The sequence below is a fragment of the Pristis pectinata genome, chromosome 3, assembly GCF_009764475.1.
Source record: "Pristis pectinata isolate sPriPec2 chromosome 3, sPriPec2.1.pri, whole genome shotgun sequence".
Classification (NCBI taxonomy): domain Eukaryota; kingdom Metazoa; phylum Chordata; class Chondrichthyes; order Rhinopristiformes; family Pristidae; genus Pristis; species Pristis pectinata.
In genome coordinates this window covers 77,072,074-77,094,104 of record NC_067407.1, presented here as the reverse complement: position 1 = coordinate 77,094,104, position 22,031 = coordinate 77,072,074, and the positions used below count along the sequence as shown (strand labels likewise).

The 22,031-nt window shown below is 40.8% G+C and overlaps 1 protein-coding gene across 7 annotated transcripts in view; it reads right to left on the bottom strand.

Annotated features, from left to right (window-relative positions):
* dhx57 (DEAH (Asp-Glu-Ala-Asp/His) box polypeptide 57) overlaps positions 1 to 22,031 on the bottom strand; it is a 95,500-nt gene that overhangs the window by 8,455 nt on the left and 65,014 nt on the right. For all 7 annotated transcript variants that reach the window (XM_052011728.1, XM_052011727.1, XM_052011731.1 and 4 more), the window contains exons 14-22: positions 20,635 to 20,751; positions 16,092 to 16,188; positions 14,164 to 14,337; positions 10,192 to 10,392; positions 9,522 to 9,798; positions 8,188 to 8,283; positions 5,963 to 6,046; positions 5,729 to 5,866; positions 4,119 to 4,193 (exon numbers count right to left, since the gene is read on the bottom strand). In XM_052011728.1, coding sequence (XP_051867688.1) covers positions 4,119 to 4,193; positions 5,729 to 5,866; positions 5,963 to 6,046; positions 8,188 to 8,283; positions 9,522 to 9,798; positions 10,192 to 10,392; positions 14,164 to 14,337; positions 16,092 to 16,188; positions 20,635 to 20,751 — 1,259 coding nt within the window. The remainder of the gene's footprint in view (positions 1 to 4,118; positions 4,194 to 5,728; positions 5,867 to 5,962; positions 6,047 to 8,187; positions 8,284 to 9,521; positions 9,799 to 10,191; positions 10,393 to 14,163; positions 14,338 to 16,091; positions 16,189 to 20,634; positions 20,752 to 22,031) is intronic.

Here is a 22,031-nt window from a genome sequence, read left to right as displayed (position 1 = left end):
TGATGGTGGAGGGGATGAAGCTGTTCCTGAATCATTGAGTTTGGGTCTTTAGGCTCCCGTATCTCCTCCCTGATGGTAGTAACCCACGCCCGAACTTTGGCAAATCCGATCACCTGGCTGTACTTCTACTCCCAGCATATAGGCAAAAGTAGAGGCCACAACCTTTCCCTTAATAATGCAGTGGGAGAAATTTTGGAAGAAGTCTTTTAAGTGAATATTGCATGTCTCCTTGTGGCCAGTTATAGAACAACAAGTGTTTGGGACTTAAAACTGCTGCATGTCTGCCTGGTGCTGCTGATGTAACTTGGTCAGGAAATGGGGACAAGACCAGGTATCTGGTCTAAAGGAAGATGTGTGGGAGAGGGGAAGCGGGAAGACATTTAGGATTACTGGCTTTGAATGTAACTGAAGAGAAACAAATCTTCTGTCCCTTTTCTCTCTTCCCCTGATCTACCCAGTTCCTCCTACACCCATCCCAGCACCCCCCAATCACCATTTCCTTCCCCTCCTCCGCCTGCCCATCACCCACCTCCTACTGGGTCCCCTCCCCCACTGGTCCCATCTGCCTTCTCCACCTCCCTTATTTGGTTCTGTGCTCCACCTTCCCCTCCTATCAGATTCCGCCATCTGCAGCCCTTTGTTACCTCAACCTATCATCTCCCAGCCTATCCGCTCCCATCTACCTATCACCCCTCCTCACCTGGATCCACCTGCCAGCTCTTGCTCCACCCCTTCCCCTCACCTCATTCTACTGACCATCTCCCCTCTATCTTTCAGTCCACATGAAAGGTCTCAACCTGAAATGTCAACTGTCCATTTCGCCCCAGAGATGTTGCCTGATCTGCTGAGCTCCTCCAAGTTTGTTTGTTGCCACAGGAACTGTTAAGTTCACATGTTTTTATCACTGCCTGTAGGGCTGATCACACATAACAGATGTTGGGTGCTCTGAAACTTAAGAGCTGTATCAGCAATTAACTATGCTATAAGTTGAGAAGTCCCCACAGGAAAATGAAAGGCTCCATTCTTCTAGGGAACTTTCTGGGAAGTATCTTAGGCTCTTAAATTCCTCAAGCCTCCCCAGCATTCTAACAGATCAAGGCTGACATGCAGACACCTTTGCTCTACATTCTTTGAAACCATTACTGAACTATGAACATTAAAAGTGCCAAGTATCCCAATATTCACAACCTTCTGGGAGTAACAGGAGTGGGGCACTCAGCCCTTTTAGCCTGTCCTGTTATTTGGTTAGAGCCATAATCTGTAACAAGATTACCTTACTAAAGCCTACCTACCTGTGTTTTGTATTTTTCAATTGATCTAGCTTCAGTAGTTTCATTAGAGAGATTTCCAGACTGGTGCTAGCCTGCGTGCGTGGAAGTACTCTCTGATTTCACTGAGCTCTGATTGTAGGATTTTAAGCCCCTTTTCGCGATTTACTCAGAGAAAATACTTCTGCTGTATACAGTTTTGCAGTGTAAATCCCATGAACATTATATCAGATCACCCGAAACTCAAGGGAACATGAGCTACTTTTATGCAACCTCTTGTGATTTAACTTTTTCTTTTAGCCCCAGTATTAGCTGGATGAGTCTGTGGTCCATCTTCTCCACGATCAACATATCTTTCCTGAAGTGCAATAACCAAAGCTGAATGATAAAATAGCTACAAAGTCAAAATAGAAGGGTCTTTATCTGAATTCATTCAGCATTCGTAATAAGGCAGGTGAATTAATGGAACAATTAGAAATAAATGGGAATGATCCAAAAACCATTACAAAAGACTTGGTTACAAAGTGGCCAAAATTGGGAATTAAACATTCCAGGATACTAAACTTTTACAAGATGTAAGAAAGATGGAAAAGAAGGGACAGTAGTCCCGATATTAAAGAATGGGACAAAGCCTGTGGAGAGGAAGATAGAGCAGTAGAATCTATTCTGGTGGAGCTAAGAAACAGCAAGGAAACACTAGTGGAAGTTGTACATAGACCTCCCAAACATCACTGATAATGCAGAGCACGATGTAAGTCAGGAAACCGGAGGTACTTGTAACAAGGGCTATCATCCTCATATACATCGGAAATGTCAAATCAACAGTATTCCCCTCCCCTCCACCACCAGATTTCTGAACGGTCCGTGAAATCTACCTTGTTATTCCTCTTTTTGCACTATTTATTTTTGTAACTTACAGTAATTTTTGTGTCTTGCATTGTACTGCTGCCGCAAAACAACCAATTTCACAACATATGTCAGTGATAATAAACCTGATTTTGAGTATTCACGGGGAGTGCCAATTCGTGGAGTGTATAAGTGGTGGTTTTCTAGACCTGTGTGTAGAGGAAACAACAGGGGATCAGACTATATTAGATCTGGTATAGTTTAATGAGAATGGGTCATCGAATACACTGGTATTACGAGGGCTTTAGGAAACTAATTATAAAATGATAAAATTTTGTGTTTAAAAAATGAAAGTAATTTACTTTAATCTGAAACCAGGATGTTGAATCTAAACAAAGCAAACTGCCAAGATATGAGGTATAAGTTGGCTATTGTAAATGGGAAACTACATTAAAAAAAAGTACAACAGCCACTGTCTGTAAGGAGTTTGTACGTTCTCCCCCATGTGTCTGCGTGGGTTTCCTCTGGGTGCTCTGGTTTTCTTCCACATTCCTAAGATGTACAGGTTAGGAGCTGTGGGCATGCTATGTTGGCGCTGGTACAGTGGCAACACTTGTGGGCTGCCCCCCAGCACATTCTCAGTCATGCAAAAAGATGCATTTCACTGTGTGCTTCGATGTACATGTGACAGCATGGCTAACACAGTTTACAAGTAATGCTAACCCCTTTAAATACAATAAAAGGAAAAATGACTTGCCGTAGCTATCAAGTCAAGAATAATTTTCAATCAAAGGTAAAGCTCATATTGTTGTCAAAAAGCAGCAAGCTTGAGGATTGGAAAATTTCAGTATTCAGCAAAGGAGAACCAAGCTATCGATAAGGGAAAGGGAAAGCAGACTAGGATAGCAACTTAGTGAGAGAAACAGACTATAAAAGCCTTTACATATTCTTTAAAAGGTTAACAGCAGCAAAAGTTAATTGTTCCCTTATAATCGGGAGAAATTGTATTGGCGAATAAGAAAGTAGCAAAGAAATTAAACAAATATTTTGGATCTGTCTCACAGAAGATACCGAAAACCTCCCATAAATAGTGGAGCACAACGGATCTAGAATGAATGAGTTCACAGAAATGAATTATTATTGGAGGAAATAATGGGACCAAAAGACAATAACTCCCGAGTACCCGATGACCTGCATCCTAATGTTTTGAAGGAGTTGGCTATGGAATTAGTGGATGCACTGGTTGTCATCTGCCAATTTTGAAAGTTATGGGAATCAAGGAATATGGGATTAATGCAGGAAAATACTGCTGAGCTAAAAGATCACCACGATCTTATTTAATGGTGGTGTGGGCATGTTTGGTTGAACAGCTTACTCCTGCTTCTATTTCTTATGTTCTTATGAATGCAGTCCTCCAAATGGGGTTTGCTCACAGCTCTATACAACTGGAAGATACATTTCAATGTTAGACCCCTTGAGGTAAAAGCCATCATTACCTTAGCTGTTTCTGATTGATTTTACCATCTACTATTTTTTGTACCCACATCTTTCCTCTGTTACAGTCCCAAGTTTCTCTTGTTTAGGCAATACTCCAATACTTTGACAAGCTCTCAATACTTGGAGTGTCAATCCTCGTCAGGTTCACAATATTCAAGTAAAATCAATGAAGACCAGGTTCAAAAAGTTCATGTATACTGATAACTCCACTGGTCATTCATTAGCCCCTGACTTGCAGTATTGTCTCCCTCCATTAGAGGGCAATGATCCATGGAACAGACTTCCCTGCTCAGAACCACTGTGTGGACTGAGAAATTGGCAGATAGGTCAAATCTCCTTGATGTGGATTCAAGGAGAAACATCCTGAAGTTAAAAAAAAAGTTGAACTTTCACCATCCTGTGTTACACCCTTGCTTTTGTCTCATTCCCCACCCAATCCTCTCAAAAAGCAGAGTTTAAAATTTACTGAATTACATCAGAGATAAATTTAACAAATTCTGAACCAACCTGTACTACATTGGGGTAGAGGGCTGCACACAATATTGCTGAAACTAATTTCATATTGCCTGCATTGGAGTTGGCCTAGAAGAGATGTAAATGACAGAAGATTATCATTGAATTTATAAGAATATCTGAAATTCAAAGTCAGGGTACATACAGTATGCTGATATATCAACACAACAGAAATATACACAATGTAAAAACAGCATCAAGGCTGAACCCCAAAAAAGCCTTTTCTTTTCGTAAAAATAATCTGATTTATTGGTTAAAATGTACTAGGAATCTATACTTTGCCTGTCAATCCTTCCCTACCAGAGGTGGTGATTCTGCTGGATACAATGCCTTAAAACCCAACTGTTCCTCTTAGAGAGAGACTAATCGACAACCCTGAACCAAAGAAAATCACCAGGGATCTGTAGATGCCACCCCACCTCCACTTTGTTCAGTTCGGTTGCTGCTGTCCTGATCAAGATTCTTCTAAGAGACCAAGAGACTTTCTATTCTCCTCCCTTTCCTATAATTTACAGGCTGGAAGAGACGAGGGCTCATTCTGTCAAGTAATATAACCCCCTATAGATTAAGTTAGGGCAGAGGTAGGGGAAAGAGGGCTTTTCCTCCTCCTCCGCTCTTCTTACAAGGAGTCATGGTTCCTGACAATATACTCAAGCAAGCAGATGTGATAACCTTCCCTAAAAGCTGTTGATGCTCTTAAATGAACCAGAGGGTGCACAGGAGTAGCTTAGGCTAATCGTCATTCAATTTTCCCCACCCTAACCCTTTGAATAGACTATGCAGCCTTGACATCGTAACTTCCTCATAGTGGTACAGCAGAAACTAGAGACTCAGTGATAAGGGGACCTTTGCTCCGGCATACCCTATTGGGTGGTAACACACTGCATATTTGCTCCAGTCCTGATTTTGAGCAGACTTTGCTTGTCATTTTAAAGCTCTTTATTCTAATTTATTTTATGAAGCATACACTGTATAACCCAGTGCCCACTGATGTTCCATTTTCCTTCCTTCTCTTCCCAATTAACTTCTGCCAGGGAACTGTCAATCCAGTCATACCACCCCACCTTCTCTCCACGTCCCCCCCCCCCCCCCTCACTTTCAATGTATGTAACTGTAAATACCAAGTAATCCATGTATGTATGCAGCAACTTGTCAGTCGTTCAATCTCCTGACCCTGTTCAACCTTCACCTAGATCGTGGCCAGTCTAAACTTCAACTCCAACTCCATTTATCCACCACAGTTCCCTAATTAGCCTCTTAAAAGGAAAAGGGATTTCAAAAGGCAGTTGAAGGAAAATAATTTACAAAGCTATGGGAAAAGAGCATGGGAATGTGGCTCGTGGGTTAGCTAGTTGGAGCCTGTTCAGACTCAATGGGCTAAAGGGATTTCTTTGGCATGGTAATGATTCAATGATTATATTTCTTAATAGAAGTACCTAACAAAAAAAATCTATCAATCCCAGTTCTGAGATCTTCAACAGCTATCTGGGGGAAGAGAGTTACAGGTTTCCACTGTCCTTTACATAGAGAAATGTTCCCTAAATGACCGTATTATGCTTTACATCAATCACGAAAGCAAATAAAATAAAACCGTTTTCTTTGACCTCTTGACCAGTCGCTTCAACAATCCCATCTCCTCCCTGTGAAGACATCTTCTCAATGTATTTGGCTCTCAGTCCCCCTTTCACAAAACCAATATCCGACAGCAGCTCTGCAAATTGTCTCTTCATGCTGGAGATCTCCTACAGAGAGGAAAAACACCATGGAAGATAACAAAAATCATTACAATATGGTATACTGACTACATTAAGTGCCAGAAGAACTAAAGTGTTACATACCTGCAGTGTTCTTCCAGACAAGAAGTTTTGCCTGCAGTAGTTGTATGCTGTTCGAGAACTCTCCTTTAAGGCAGCACTCCATCCCTAAATGGGTGATTTAAATTAAAAAGTTAAAAAAAATATAAAGATATACATATAATATTTGCACCACACCTTGAGGTAACTACCAGTTGTAACGAGAAAAAGCACAGCCATCTCCCCTACCTCGTCATGGCCCTTGCACCTTATTTGACCACCTGCACCTTCTCTGCAACTGTAACACTATATACTGCAGTCTGTTACTCTTTTTCCTTTTGTACTACCTCGGTGTACTTATTTATGGAATGACCTGTCTGGATGGCATGCAAAGCTTTTCACTGTTTCTCAGTACATGTGACAATAATAAACCAATTATCAATAGGTTAAGTGCCCCTGAGATTCTCATCACTAACATCCTAAAGGTCTCCACAGATCAGAAAGGTGTTGGAGAATCTATCCCAGCAGCACGGCTGTGGGAGCAAAGGTTGGGGACTCACTTCTCAATCACGGACTAGACTTTAGTCAGCAGAACAGTGTACTATATATCACTGGGCTAGATGGGTACAACAACACTTGAAGAGTTCAAAACTATTCAGGACAGAGTTGTTAGCTTGACTGAGGAGCCTGCCATTGGACACAACATCCACCCCCTCTGCTACCAGCACATCATGGTTGTGGTGTTTGTGATTTATAGGAATTTTGGCAGAAACACAGCAAACGTACTTGAGAAATTGCATGAGCAACAAGATCTTGGTTACATTATTACCTTCAGATTTCTATCCAAAGATATAACAGAATATTCTGGAAACTCAGCAGGTAAAGGAATAAAAAAAACTGCAGATTTTCTGCATTTTCCGATTTTACTTCAGATTTCCCAGATCAATATTTTTTTTTTATTTTCAAAGATATAACATGTTGACTTGGACATGCAGCCAACTCTATCACTGTTCTGCAGAAATACAGGATGACTGTCCCTAAAACCATTGCAGGATTGCCTCCAGTTCAAGGTGGCACACCACCAACTAAGGCATCAACAGAGTGTGGCTTTTGTTCACAGCCTCAAGAACAAATGGTTAAAAATAAAAAGTGACCAGCCTCTTTCAAGAGAAGTAACAGTCTAACCCATCAATGTTTTGGTGTTACTTCAGCTTTGATTCCTCCCTTTCATCAAGCGAGGAAATGCCTCAAAACAACTTCACTGGTCAGCTAAACTGCCAAATCACTTGAGAGAACTATTGCCATATCGAATGGAATAAAGTGTGGGGTCGCCATAGAGGGAATGCAAGATAAACAAATGCATCCATAAGCAAATCATTCAACCAACATTGAATGGTGGCTGACACCAGCACTCCATAAAAGATGGATTCAGGTTTAAATGCTGGATTCCCAAGACTGAAAATCTTTAATGCTCTCTGTACATTCACAGAAGGTAGAAGGCCATTTGGCCCATCATGCCTATGCCACCTCTTTGAAAAAGGCATCCAATTAGTCTGCTGCTCCCTCCCTTTTGTTCTCCTCCCTCCCATCAGGCAGAAGATACAAAAAGCCTGAAAGCACGTACCACCAGGCTCAAAGACAGCTGCTATCCCACTGTTATAAGACTCTTGAACAGACCTTTGGACGATAAGATAGATTGTGAGGTCAAGAGTCCATCTCGTCATGGCCTTGCATCTTATTGTCTGTCTGCACTTTCTCTGTAACTGTAACACTATATTCTGCATTCTGTTATTGTTTTCCCTTGTACCACCTCAATGCACTGATGTGATGAAATGATCTGTATGGATGGCAGGCAAAACAAAGTTTTTCACTGTACCTTGGTACATGTGACAATAATAAACCAATTTACCAATCTTTTGCCACTGCCCTCAGAAGATTTCATTTTCAAATAAACACCTATTTCCAAGTTAAATTAAGCCAGGTTAAAGGGGAGCTGCTGAATAAGAGACCAGATTCTTAAGCACAGAAAATCTGCAGATTGAAAATCTGCAGCCAGTTACCACAGGTAGATCTGGTAGATACCCATGAGTCAAGATGAGGCACAAAGGTTGAAGCAAAATCAAAAGATTTCAAGGTTTCCAGCAATCTATCAGAAATGAACTTTGCCCTTTGTTCATGTAATAAATATTTTCTTTTATTTGCAAAAGGGAGTTCTGTCACCGGCAAGGGTGAGCAATACTGGGGGAATGCTCAGCACACTGTGGTCTTACCTTATAAGCCTGGAAGATAGTGAGATAGTCACTGTGAGCCACAGCAAATTCCAGCTTCTTTGCATTTGCTTCTTCTCTTTTATCCCATGGTGCAACCTATTTACAGCACAAACCATGCTATTTACAAGGCATCTATTTATCTAGCAAAATGCATTTGGTTAAACCACTTAAAACTGCAACTACTTGTTTTCTTTTCCTCCCTCCATTTTCCTTGAGGGTTAATCGTTCATTTATTTGCTGCGGTAAGGAAATTGCAGTTGAAACAATAGGTCCTGAAGACCCTTCTGAGTCCCAACAACTTGATCTCACCTTTATGTCCTCTCGTATATAGACTCTCCATTAAGTTATTATCCTTGTCCCAGTGGTTATATACCTACACGGTTGCTTGGGCTCAAGTACCAAACCTAGAACTTGTGAATAATGTAGGCTGACATTCTAAAGCAGTAATAAGAGAGTGTTGCATTGTTAGAGGTGCCACTTCTCTGATGAGACCTTAAACCAAGTTCTCTAGTGGACATCAAAGCTCTTGTGGCATTATTTTGGAAGAGGTTTAGCTCCCCCCAACATGCTGAACAATAATTAATGAGAAGTTAACACCGAGAAACTACAATGACGACTCATTAACAGACCAATATATCTGTAAGACCCCGTAAGCTGAGTAATACTGCAGGTACAGTACTAACCTGTTGTGTTAGAAGCCCAGAAGCTTTTGGGGAAGGGGAAAGAATACATGGCTATGAACAAATTGGCCGTTAACCTCTGTAATAAATAGCACTGGAGTTCATTTGCAATCTTTGCATTTGAAAAGTAGATAACTGTTAGAACAATACCAGAAACACAGGGCAAGGTAACAATTTGTGAGCGCGAGAGAGTGTGGCAAGCAGAGGGCAGACAAGGAAGGAGGAGTAAGAGGGCAGGCGAAAGATCACCATGACAGAAATATTTCTGTTCAATCAGCTGCCTGCTTTTAATTACTTAGTTTGTTGCCAGTGATGTTGCAATTTGTTGCTTCTCAATAAACCAACAAACTCGATATTATTTCTCAACCCTTTAGGTAGTCTTTGACATTTTAAAGTTTAAATCTTAGATCCTTTTTTCCTACAGTGACTACATTTCAAAGAGCAGCTGAATTGGTATCCTGCAATGTCCTGTGTTAGCCTAAGTCTGCATTCTCACTTGTTAAAAAGAAACTTGCCCCAAGGGTTTATAAACATGAATCAAGTATATCGTCAAATCAGTAACTGCATTGATTTGCAATAACTGATACATTAAGAAATTACATCAACTATTGATTTGATATACAGTAGTTATGCCTCAAGGATAGATATACTTACAAAAGGGGATTTGAAGGCTAAGCTAGCTGCAATGGTCAGAGCAGGGTCAAGGCAGCGGAAGATAGCACCAAATAACATTAGTTTTCCAATGCGGACATCAACGGGCAAAAAGGCCAAGTGATAGCCCAGGGGAGTGAGCGTTTCATCTGGTGTGAGGGCCCCCAGATCTTGCAACCGACTCTTAGCTGCTTTCAAACTTTCTTCTGTGGGTACTTCAATCAAGCGTGACAGAACAGACTCCAAGTCAAGGTCTGCAAAAATGTCCAAAAGTTTGATCCTGGACGAAGAAAAAAAATAGCTAACTCACAAAATAAAATTTTCCTTCACAAAATATTTTGTTTTTGCCCACATAGTTCTCCATAATTAATGATATCCAGAATATAAACGCAAAGGCTGCAGTTATAAACGTAGCTTGGTTGAGTCTTTACCAATTATCAACAGAAAAATTGGGGGCCATGAATACTACAATAAAAACTACTTGTTGAAGCTTTGTAATGTAAAGCATCTAGGGACCCCCAAAGCTATGGAATACACCATCAATACGCAAGCTCTTTTAACATTTTAACCAAGTGCAAGTTTTTCCAAGTTGAAATCCAGCTTTTGTTTCTTTTGTAAGAAGTTATTTTACTAAATGGAGAACTGATGAACTCTATGAACAGTTCTCCCCAACCTTAGACAAAGCTGTTCCAGAGGCACCCTCTTGATCTCGGGCAACTGCAACTCCTGGAGGTGGTGACGGTAATAGTGACTGGTGAAGAGGTGGAAGCAGACGCCCGAGGCAACTCGCCCAGCTCGACCCTTCCTCTGCTGGGCATTGGCTCGTGACACCCAGGTGTCCTCTAGACTTTCCATCCCTTTGCATGGGTCATACCTGTGGGTCAACAAGAATGTGGAAAATGAGACACAGTTCCTCTTTTATTTGCATCTAACATCAGGATTTTGTAATTTGAGATTTAAGTTCCAAAATACCTTGTAGTTCAAATGACGTGTTATATGGGAAACAGATCTTTCAAAGATGGCAAAGCTACAATGGGATGAATGAGATGAATGACTTCCTCTATGTATCGTAAGATTCTATGATTAAATGACACAAAAACAGGCCCTTTGGTCTAAACGGTCCATGCCAACCAAGGCACCTATCTAAGCTAGTCCCGTATCTCTCCAAACCTTCCCTATCTCACTTGAGGCAACCAATTTCAATCAGATTTTTTTTGAGGTACCTTGCAGGCATCCTTCTGAAATGGATCCATTTTCTATTTGCTTTAAACAAGTAAAAACCTGTCAAGGGCCAATTACTACTTGACTGATTGCACAAGCACAGATCCCATTCAGAAAGACGGATTAGATACATCTGTCAAAAAGTTCATTATTACTGATGCACAATAAGCTAGCCCCATATACCAGAATGTCCTTCCGTGGTCATTTACACAGTGCAGTGGGAAGTATTTTCTTACTCTAAATTATGAGGATCTTCCAACAGTCGCCGTTAGACACGACTGTGTCACATATTCTGAACTCTGTGAACTCCTTTCTCTTGAATGCTCAGTTGCTTCCCATCCTTTGGGTTTACCCATGCTTTTGATATTCCCACTACATTGCATTTTCCTGCTGCTTACAATGAATAAAATTTATTATCACTGATTTATATGACATTAAATTTGTTGTTTTGTGGCAGCAGTACAGTGCAAATACACAAAATTACTGTAAATTACAAAAATAAATAAAGTGCAAAATATGGAATAATGAAGTAGTGTTCATGGACTGCTCAGAAATCTTATAGCAGAGGGGAAGAAGCTGTTCCTGAATCATTGAATGTGGGTCTTCAAGCTCTTATACCCCCACCCCAATGGTAGTAATGAGAAGAGGGCATGTCCTGAATGGTGAGAGTCCTTAGTGATGGATGCAGTCATCTTGAGGCACTGCCTCTTGAAGATGTCCTTGATGGTGGGGAGGGTCGTGCCTGTGATGGAGCTGGCTGAGTCTATAATCCTCTGCAGCCTCTTTTGATCCTGCGCATTGGAGCCTCCATACCAGGCTATGATGCAACTAGTCAGAATGCTCTCCACTGTACATCTATAGAAATTTGTAAGTCTTTGGTGACATACTGAATCTCCTCAAACTCCTAACAACGTAGAGCTGCTGGTGTGTCTTCTTCATGATTACATCAATGTGTTGGGCCCAGGATAGATCCTCCAACATGTTGACACCCAGGAACTTGAACCTGCAAATACTTTCCACCGCTGACCCCTCAATGAGGACTGCTGTGTGTTGTCTTGACTTCCCCTTCCTGAAGTCCACAATCAGTTCCTTGTGTTACGGACTCAGTGAAAGTCCCTTTTTTTTTTAGATAGAGAGTGTGTGTGTATGTGTGTGTGGGGCGTGCTTACGTCAATAGAAGATAAAGGACGTAATGATGTTGTTGAAGAGGTTAGAAGAAGAAGAAGGAGAGAGAGAGAGAGAGAAGGGAGAGAGACACCAGCCTGCTTGTTTTCTCTATCGATGGATGAGAAACAATAACTGTGTTTGCCACTGAAATCCATGTATGGAAGTTGGAAGTAATCCGGTGGAGTTCACTTTGTTGCTGACCTGTAGAAGGAAACAGGTATTTGTGTGTGGACGGCCACGGTTCGGATGCTTTTCGGGGTGAGGAAGTCACTACCGAGTAAACACTGAAGTGTCGTTTGGGTTCCATCGTGGAACATTTGGATTTCGTATGTACTCTCTCTATGTTTTTCTACATCTACATCTTATCTTCAGACAACGGTGGTTGTTGAAGAAGCCCTTGCTCATGTTTCACCTTATGGCTTGCGGAACTGAACTTTAAGAACTATTCCGGAACTGGGAGTTTTGGACTTTGTCACACACACACACGAAGAGTTTAGTTTTGGGGTTAACGTTCGAGGTTTAACATTTTTGAATTCTAACATACTAACATTTTTACTTTTATTTTACGTATTATCATAAGTAGTGATTAATAAAATAGTTTTTAACACTGAATCATGCTCAGTGTGTTTCTTTTGTTGCTGGTTTGTGACACTTGATCTTGCTGACATTGATTGCGAGGTTGGTGTTGCGACACCACTCAGCCAGCCGACCTACCTCAATCCTGTATGCCTCTTCATTGCCATCTGAGATTCTACCAACAATAGTGGTGTCATCAGCAAATTTATAGATAGTATTTAGCTGTCCTTAGTCATACAGTCATGAGTATAGAGAGAGTAGAGCACTGGGCTCAGCACGCATCCTCGAGGTGCGCCTGTGTTGATCGTCAGCAAGGAGGAGATGTTACTACCGATCTGCACTGACTGTGGTCTCCCGATAAGGAAGTCATGGATCCAGTTGCAATGGCTTTCAATTCCAGTATCCTGTTAGTAATGCTTCCATCATCTCTAAGTGTCTAACTGGAAATTTGCTTCCTTTTGTGGTCTCTTTATCCCGGGCTCCATAACACAGATCAGTGTTTTTTTTAAAAAATATATAGAGTTACCATCTTCTGCATAACCATCAGAACCACCTGAGATTCCTTTCCTTTTCTGCCCTCCTCTCACCCATCTTATTGAAGCCACTTCAAATTGCTGTTTCAATGTTCCTTGCTTAAAGTTGAAGCAGATACCACTCTGGCACCAGTTCATTTTTATTCATAAAAATATTGTCAAATAAATGGTGAAGATAGCATAGAACAAGAGCTTCTCACTGAACAGAAACAGCCTTTAAGTCAAAGCCGAGGCCTGATCTATGACAAGCTTGTCCAATTAGTCTCATACCCACAGGCCTGAAAAATCGTACTTTAGTCAATTCTTGTTTGAACATTTCAGGTAGTGCATTTGAGATTGTGGCTTGTTGCATAAATTAAAGTCTTCTCATCTCTGCTATTAGTCTCACAGCACAGATAGGAATCTTGGTCAGCATGAACCATATGGGCCAATGGGACCATTTCTAAGCTAGTCCCATTTGCCTGCATTTGGCCCAAATCCCTCTAAACCTTTTCTGTCCATGTACCTGTCCAAGTACCTTTTAAATGTTGTTAATGTACCTACCTCAACCAATATAGTGGCAATACTAACTGCCTTATATCCTTGCCCATTGTTTATTGCTCCCATTTCCCAGCCACAATGTACCAGAGGATGCCAACATTCTTGCAGGTCCCAGTCTTCATGAGTGGTTGCATTGTATCTGGAGTTAATGGGGTAGATGAGGAGGAACTAGGACCGGGTGCAGATTCTAAAATTGAGAGCCAGGCCTTTTGAGACTGACGTACGGGAACACTTCCAAATACAGCAAGAGATACAAATTTGGAACTCTAATCAGCAATAGTTGGCTTTAAATAAGAGATTATTTTCATTAACCAAAAGGTATTATGGAAAAAGGGGGAAAAAGACAGGTATGTGCAGTTAGGTAATATATCACACACAAGGGTAAACTATTTAGCTATTTGAACAGCTAAATAGCTTACCCTTGTACCCATCTTTCTGGATACATTAGATTTTCCATTAATTTTTTTGTAAACCAGTTATGGCAAAAACCCCTACGGGGTGGACAATTACGTTGGATTCAATATTTTCTTGAGGTAAAAAAGAATGGCATTCCCAGCCCATGGTATCAATGCATCCAAAACGAAACATGCGTTTAAATAATTTTGTACCTCTTTTCTTTCATCTTGCCAGAATCAATGACATAAACAATATCATCAATGGTGACTGAAGTTTCAGCAATGTTTGTGGAGATTATGATCTTGGTAGTTCCCTCAGGGGGACGGAGGAAGACTGCTTGTTGTTCCTCACTGGACAGTGAGGAATGGAGTGGGTATATAAGACACCTGGAAGAGTACAGACAATTTAGTTCATGTAATGGCAGAGAGTCAAAGAGCAGCAGCTATTTGAAAAATTATAAAATTACTTTGTCCTTTGTTATGTGCAAATACAAGAGCAAAAAAAATTCTTAAACAGTAACAGTAAATTTATTAATTACTCAAAAGTATAAACTTAATAAAAACTAGAATCTCTCCTTGAAATGGAGGACTAGCAGTATGTTCAAAACTAGTTGCCAGGAGATGCAAGCCAGGGTCATTCCCCTCAGAATTTTTTCTCTTTCCTGAGCATTTGGGCTTTGCCTTTATAACAATATGACTGAGGAGGCAAAAAAAACATGCCTGGAGCCTCAGATGCCCATACCACACGAATCCTAAACCCAAAGGGAAGCTTTTTTTTAAAAAAAAGCACAGGCATTTTAGCCTTCACACTGAACAATAAAAATACCAATTTTAACTTAGGTGAAATAAAGGAACACCTTTCATCATTCCTCCACTACACACTTTTTTTTTTGCAAATATTTGTAACTAAAACCCAAGTACACCCAAGATAGGAATATCACTCCTGTGAATGAGTAGGCCCTTGGAGCATTGCATCCTGCTCAGGATACAAAGTTTGTGGTCTGACAGATCTGTTTCTCATTTATAACCTCCAAATTCTATCATCATCCCATGGTCTACAGCCAAAGCTTCTCTGAACTTTATTTCTCAGATACAAATCCTGTCTAGCCTCCCTCCACATATGCCAAGACTTGCAGTAACATTAATGAAACAAGTCCTTACTTTATCTTACCTATACCTTCAAAACTGTACACCTGGTTACCTCTTTAAGCCTTTCCACAATGTTAAAGTTTTAAAACCAAATCACTAATTTCTTATTTACCTCATCCTTTTACATATGAAAAGCTCTCTTCCACTTTTTTTAAAAATCTCTTGCATTCAGAGACGAAGTTTAGAACAAATTTCTCTGTTCCCTTATCCATCACCAGGGCATACCCCACCCCTAGAGTCTTGTGGAGTTTTGATCATAGTATTATGAATCACAACTTCATAACTGGAATTTATATAGCAGCATCTCATAGTTGCAAAACAATTTAAAAAGCAATGAATCTGGGGCTTCTTGAGAGAGAAAATTTAACATTAAAACCTATCATGTCTGTGCCAGTTCTCCAAAAGGTCCATTTGTTTGGTGCCCTTTCTCCTACCTTTTAACTTTTTATTTGTTATTTTTATACACTTCTACGTTAAAAGGCATTAGAAGGACCCTACTTACACTGCTAGTTCTGGTAAGGTATTCCACGTGTTAAAAACTATCACAAATAATACTTGGGTTCCCCATCGTTTTGTTTGCAATGATCTAACAAGCTCTTGACAGATGACTAGCTGATATGGAAATTTTTCTGTGAGAGTCAGTTATACAGCACAGAAATGGGCCTTTTGGCCCAACTCATCCACGCTGACCAAGTTGCCCAACTGAGCTAGTCCCATTTGCCTGCATTTGGCCCATATCCCTCTAAACCTTTCTTATTCATGTAACTGTCGAAATGCCTTTTAAATGTCATAATTGTACCTGCCTCTACCACTTCTTCCATGTCTTATCAACCTTTTAGTGATAAGAATCTCCCACTTTGTAGCCTTTCCTCATAACTAAAGCCCAAGTGAATTTCAGTGAATTTCCTGTAAATTCCTTATCCAGGATACCTTTGTGACATAGACGGTTGCCACACTTCAGCAATGAGCCACACTTTACTTAAATTACAGACCTTTTCTCATGCTTGTTGTTGAAGAAAGGGTTAGACTGAAGCTGTTCATATAACAACTTGATATCTGCCAGGCCAGGCAAGAATATTAAAACAGCTCCTATTGAAACAATTAAATTAAAAATTAAAAGTAAAATAACAACAAATACATCAAACAGATTTTTGATATTCCCAAATTTTGCATTATTTTTGTAACTGGCTGGCAATCACAATAAATTAGCATTTCTAGATTGGATTTGTTTTTAAATCTTAGTGAAAGGCAACAGGTATCCTTTGGACACTGGAAAACCACGTCAATCAGGAACAGAAGGAAATTAAAACAAGCAGAAATTTATAATGAAAGAAACTTCTTCAGTCTGGAAGGGCAACTGAGCTTTCAATTCTCTACCTCACTCCCACTTTAATCTCTGCCTTTCACTTCCTACGCTGTTCCAACAAATCCAATGCAGATCCTCATCTTACTCTTGGGTACACTGAAGCCTCTGGACTTAATATTTAATTTAACAATTTCAGGTAATCACTTTTTTTTGGGGGTCTTTTTTCCCCTCTTTCATCTACAGTTATGGCTGTACCTCTCCATCTCAATTTTTTCTTTGTTCAGTCTTCAACTACTGATTTTTGAAGCAATAGTTAACTTGACAACTTTGGTCTGCATCCCATCACAGAATTCTCTGGCCTCTCCACCTCTCTGCCTTTACACACTTATTTTTTTCATTTCTCCAGTTCTGATGAAGGGTCCTCGGTACAAAACACCAACTCTATTTCTCTCCCTGATGATCCTGAGTGTTTTGGGAAGTTTCTGTTTTTGTTACAGCAGGAAACCAATTATTATTTTACCTTTCTTTGTGCATTATTTGCCAGCTCCAGGAATGCATTTGGAAAAATGAAATCCATTCTGCATTAGGCTTTAGAATTATGAAAAAAAGACAAAGAACCACAGAGCCACGCAGTGAGCTCTCAAAATTGTGTAATACAGAAGAGCCCATTTGGCTCAATGTGCCTGTGCTGGCTTTAAAAGTGCATCGAATTTATCCCATTTGCCCTCTCCCCCCCACCCCCACCTCTTTCCCCTAGTATTGCAAATCTATTTTTCTATTACATATCCAGGTCCCCTTCGAAATTCGTCTTTCACCATGTTTTCAGGCAGAGTACACCAGATAATAAAATAGTCTGAATAAAAACATCTCTCTTCAACTGGTTAATTCCTGACAGTAAAAACAGTTTTGTCTTATTTGCTTCATAGAAACCCTTCAGAATTTTGAAAATCATCTTCCTTTCACTGCACCACAGACAACAATTCCAGCTTACCAAGTCTCTCAACATAATGGAGCTTCCTCGGTGTCTAGTGTCTGAGCTAGTTCGATCTGGAATTATGATTTTGGGCAGCTAGTTATTTTTGTTGGGGGAAAGCAGAGAGAGTTACAGAGGGTTAGAGCAGAGGTGATCCCAAAGGGTCAGAGAGGGCCATACACAGTGAGAGAATGATGAAAGGTGATGGAATTCAGATTAGTGGTACCAAGCCAAGAGCTCTAGGATAAGCTCTTGCACTAGCAACAACGTTGCAAACAAGATGACTTCCACCAATTATAATAAATTTCTAATATGATAACTTGCACACATCAATGAGGTCTTGACCAACTGTGTTTGTAATGTGACGTGATGACTTTACATGACTCTAATATTCCTTTGCAATCTTCCCAGGTCCTCCCACATCAGTTTGGAACCTACAGGCCCTCCCTATAATGCCCAACTTATGGACACCCCGCCCATACGAGTGAGCATTTGGGTGACTGGCAGGATGGATTTGCTGCAAGGCTGCAGACATCTTCTGCTGGGTGGGAACAGGACACGTGCCAGCTTACACATGCCATGTGCCTTTCCACGTGCCTTCTCTCCCCACACCTGAACAACAACAATCAGGGGCTGGGTCAAGCTGAGCAGGGCTGGGAGTGCTGAGCAAACTCACTGAGTCAGTGAAGCTGGCTGGCGGCCACTCTTCCCGCACCAGCTCTCTCTCCCGGCACAGTTGTTTCTGAGATCCTCTCCCACACACTGTTTTTGTCCATTTCCTACTTATGAACAGTTGGAGTTACGAACAGTTCTCAGGAATGGAACACTATTGTAACCTAGGGACTGCCTGTACACTCTAATTTAACTGCCATACTGAATAGGCAGTAAACTATTGGAGATGACATCTTTCTAATGAGACAGCATATTAAGGACCATTTGTCCCCTTCAAAAATAGCTCCAAGCAATCAGAGGGAACTGTCTACAGTATTCTGGTTAATACTTGAGTGACTAAAGCAGGCTCTCTGAAGCTATTTCTTTGTATGACCTTGCTATACATCAAATTTCTTCCATCACAATAGCAACTGCACTTCAGTACTTCATTGGATGCGAAGTTCTTTGGGATGCCCCAAGGTCTTGAAAGATGCTACATAATGACTTTCTTTCATTATAAATTATTCTTGTTTTAATTTCATCCCTTCCTTGTTTACCCTCCATAAAAATTCTAGTTTAATTGCAAGGGTCTGTCCAGTCAAGAGTTTGACAAACAAAGTGAACTTGTCCATTTTGGCAGGAAAAATAATTTGAAGAAAGTAAATGGTGAGAGTTTAGAGCTCAGATCTGGAGGGAGTGCATGATTCCTGAAAGACTGCAGGTACAGGAAGGGAATTGAATACAAAAATAGGGAGGTTTTGCTTCAATTATACACAGTATTGGTCAGACCACATCCAGAGTACTGAGTACATTATTGGCCTCATTTATGGAAGGACATCAAAGCATTGGAAACCGTTCAGAAAGGTTTTCTAGATGAGTACCGGGATGGATGCGTTGTCACGAGGTAAGGTTGGACAGTCGAGACTTGTATCTGCTGGTGTTTAGAACAGTGAGAAGGGACTCGAGTAAATCATACAAGATCCTGAGGGGTCATGATAGAGTGGATGTAGAGAGTACGTTTCTTCTTTATAGAGCCAGGAGTCACTGTTTAAAAATAAGAGGGTTGCCCATTTAAGACTGAAATGTCTCTCAGAAGGTTGAGTGTCTTTGGAACCCTTTTCCTCAAAGTGGGGTGGAAGCAGAGTCTGAGTATTTTTAAATGCATTAGATAGATGCCTCATTAAGCAAGGAGGTCAACGGTTAGTTGGGGTCGATGGGAACGCAGAGTTGAAGTTATGATCAGATTAGCCATGATCATATTAAATGGTAGAGCAGGCTCAAGAGACAAAGTGACCACTCTGCTTTCGTACATTCACATGACAATCATCCTACAAGAAGGAGACACTCAAGATTTCAAAGAGAGCTGAATTGGACATAACGTCATCCTCAGCCGCGTGCTTTATTATGAGCAGTTCCTAACACTGCACTTTTAGTAAGGATATATTGGTCTGGGAGGATGTGAAGATTTTCCAGACACTGCATGGAAACTTAAATTACGAGGACCAAATGAGGTATTCTCTGGAATTTAGGGAGTTTTGATCAAACGTTAAGGGAAACTATTTCTGCTGATCGGGGACATGGGGTGGAAAGAGGGAAGATGAGCCCCCTTCTTGAGGTGCTGCTGTCCTTCTGTTGAAGGCACTCCAACAGTGTAATTGGCTAGGGAGTTCCAGGATTTTGACCCAATGACGATGAAGGACTAGTGACGTATCTCCACGTCAGGAGAGCGTGGGATTAGGAATGCTAACCGACAGATGGTGGTGTTTCCATGCATCTGTTGCCCTCGTCCTTCTTGGTGGTAGTGGTCACAGATTTGAGAGGTGCTGACAGAGCAGCTTGGGTGAGTAACTACAATGCATTTTGTAGTTGGCACACAATGGAATAAATACTTAGGGTGGTTGATGGGGTGCCAATTAAGCAGGCTGCTCTATTCCGATGGTATCAGCTTCTTCAGAGCTGTTGGCACTGGGCATCTCCAGGCACACGAAGCATATTCCATCACACTCCTGACCTGTGCATTGTAGATGGTGAAAAGGTCTTGGGACATAAGGAGGCGAGTCATTTGCTGCAGGATACCCAGCCTCTGACCTGTACTTGTGTCACTATGTTTAAGTGGCTGGTCCAGATGAGTTTCTGGTCAACAGTGGCCTCCAGGAGTTGGGTGGTGTGGGACTCGGTGATGGTAATGCCACTTAATGTCAAGGTGATTAGACTCTCTTGTTGGAGATAGAATTGCCCCGCACCTTTGTGGTGCAATCGTTACTCCTCATTTATCAATCCATACCTGAATGTTGTCTTGGTCTTGTTGCATGCAGACATTTGCTGAGGATTTTCAAATGGAATTGAATATTATTGGATGATTACTGGGTTGATGCCAGTGTTGTGACCGTACTGGAACAACTTGTCTAGAGGCACAACTTGTTCTCAAGGGCAGATCAGAGGGGTTAAATGATCTCTGGTTCCTATGTTTAGACCAGTGCAACTACATCAGTAAAAATTACCTTTCAAGCATGTAGAATCTAACATGTACCACAGAATGGCTGCTTCAGTGATCTTGCTTGGAAAACCACAGCTGAAAGCACATGGCCGACTTTAATCCACTAACCTGGAGGATAATTATGTTTTCCATCCACTATCCATTCCAGTAGAGCTTCAATTAAATCCAAGTTGATCTTATCCAGATCCATGCCAGCCATTGTCTTTAATATAGACTTACTAACATCTTAAAAAAAAGAACAAAGTCTTAATTACCAATACAGCAAAAAACGGTTCATCACCAAACTCATCAGGATATCATCACCACCTGCCTTGCGGCTTACATGCTCGCTAAGTGTAAACTGTATAAATCAAGAATGCACATTTTCTCCTGCTTTTTTCAAAATATTGCCTAGTGACTGTTTCAGGATAATTGGAAGTCCTCTTCAACTTTCATTTCCTTCACTTCAACTTTCCATAACCTTTTACGGTCAAGCATCAGGAGCAGTTCGTTCACGATATTTATTGTTTTCTGTAAGTTTCAACTCGAGCACAGCAAACCACATCCAGATCTTCATCACATGGTTTAACCATGAGCAATTCAGAATGCCAGACTTTAAGAATGATATTTCAGCCTTAGATAAGTTACCAGAATGAGGGATACATTACAAGGGGAGATTATGCATTTTTGGTTGCATTCCCCAGAATTAATAAATGTTAAGGGATAATGCAAATCAAGAAATTAAGGGTTGATGGAAGCTGTTTGTGTTTTGTTTGAGAATAACACACAGGAGATGCTGATTCACTGAACTCCTTCAAGTGACAGCTAGTCTGACTTCTGAGCAGGATGGACATTAGCTTGTGCAAGATGATGTTATCAGAGTCAGAGCAATCTCCTGGAGTAGGTTTAGTCATTTAAGTAGTTAAAGAGGAATTTTTAAGACTTTCCCCACAAGTTGGCCTGTGTTTTTAGATTTTTTTAAAAAATTCTTCAAGCATATTACATGGTTTTGGGCAAACTGGGGAGTGTAGGTTTTGTGCAGTGCAAGATGTGGGGTACAAGCTGAACAGATCTGAGAATTGTTATCAATCTGTCATCATAGGATTTTATACAATGGATGTTTATGGGCAATGCTAGATCCATAATTTTTCCTATTCATGTTACTCCTTTGCAATGTTATTGGTACCTACATTGGTTCCTGATCTGATCACTTCCCAATTTTAAAATTCTTGTGCTCATTTTCAAATCCCTCCCTTTCACATTCCACCGCATCTCTGTAACCTTCAATCTAAATCTCTGCCCTAATCCAATCCTGGAGCAGGTCAAGTTTTGGAGCTTCTCAGAGTCTCCCACAAAGCATTTGGGTAACTTTAGACTTTAGGAATGATGTTTCAGCCTTAGATATGTTACCAGAATGAGGGATACATTACAAGGGGAGATTATGCATGTTTGGTTGCATTCCCCAGAATTAATAAATGTTGCACAACCCCTATTCTTTGTAATTCCCTTCTAAACCTCTGCAAAAT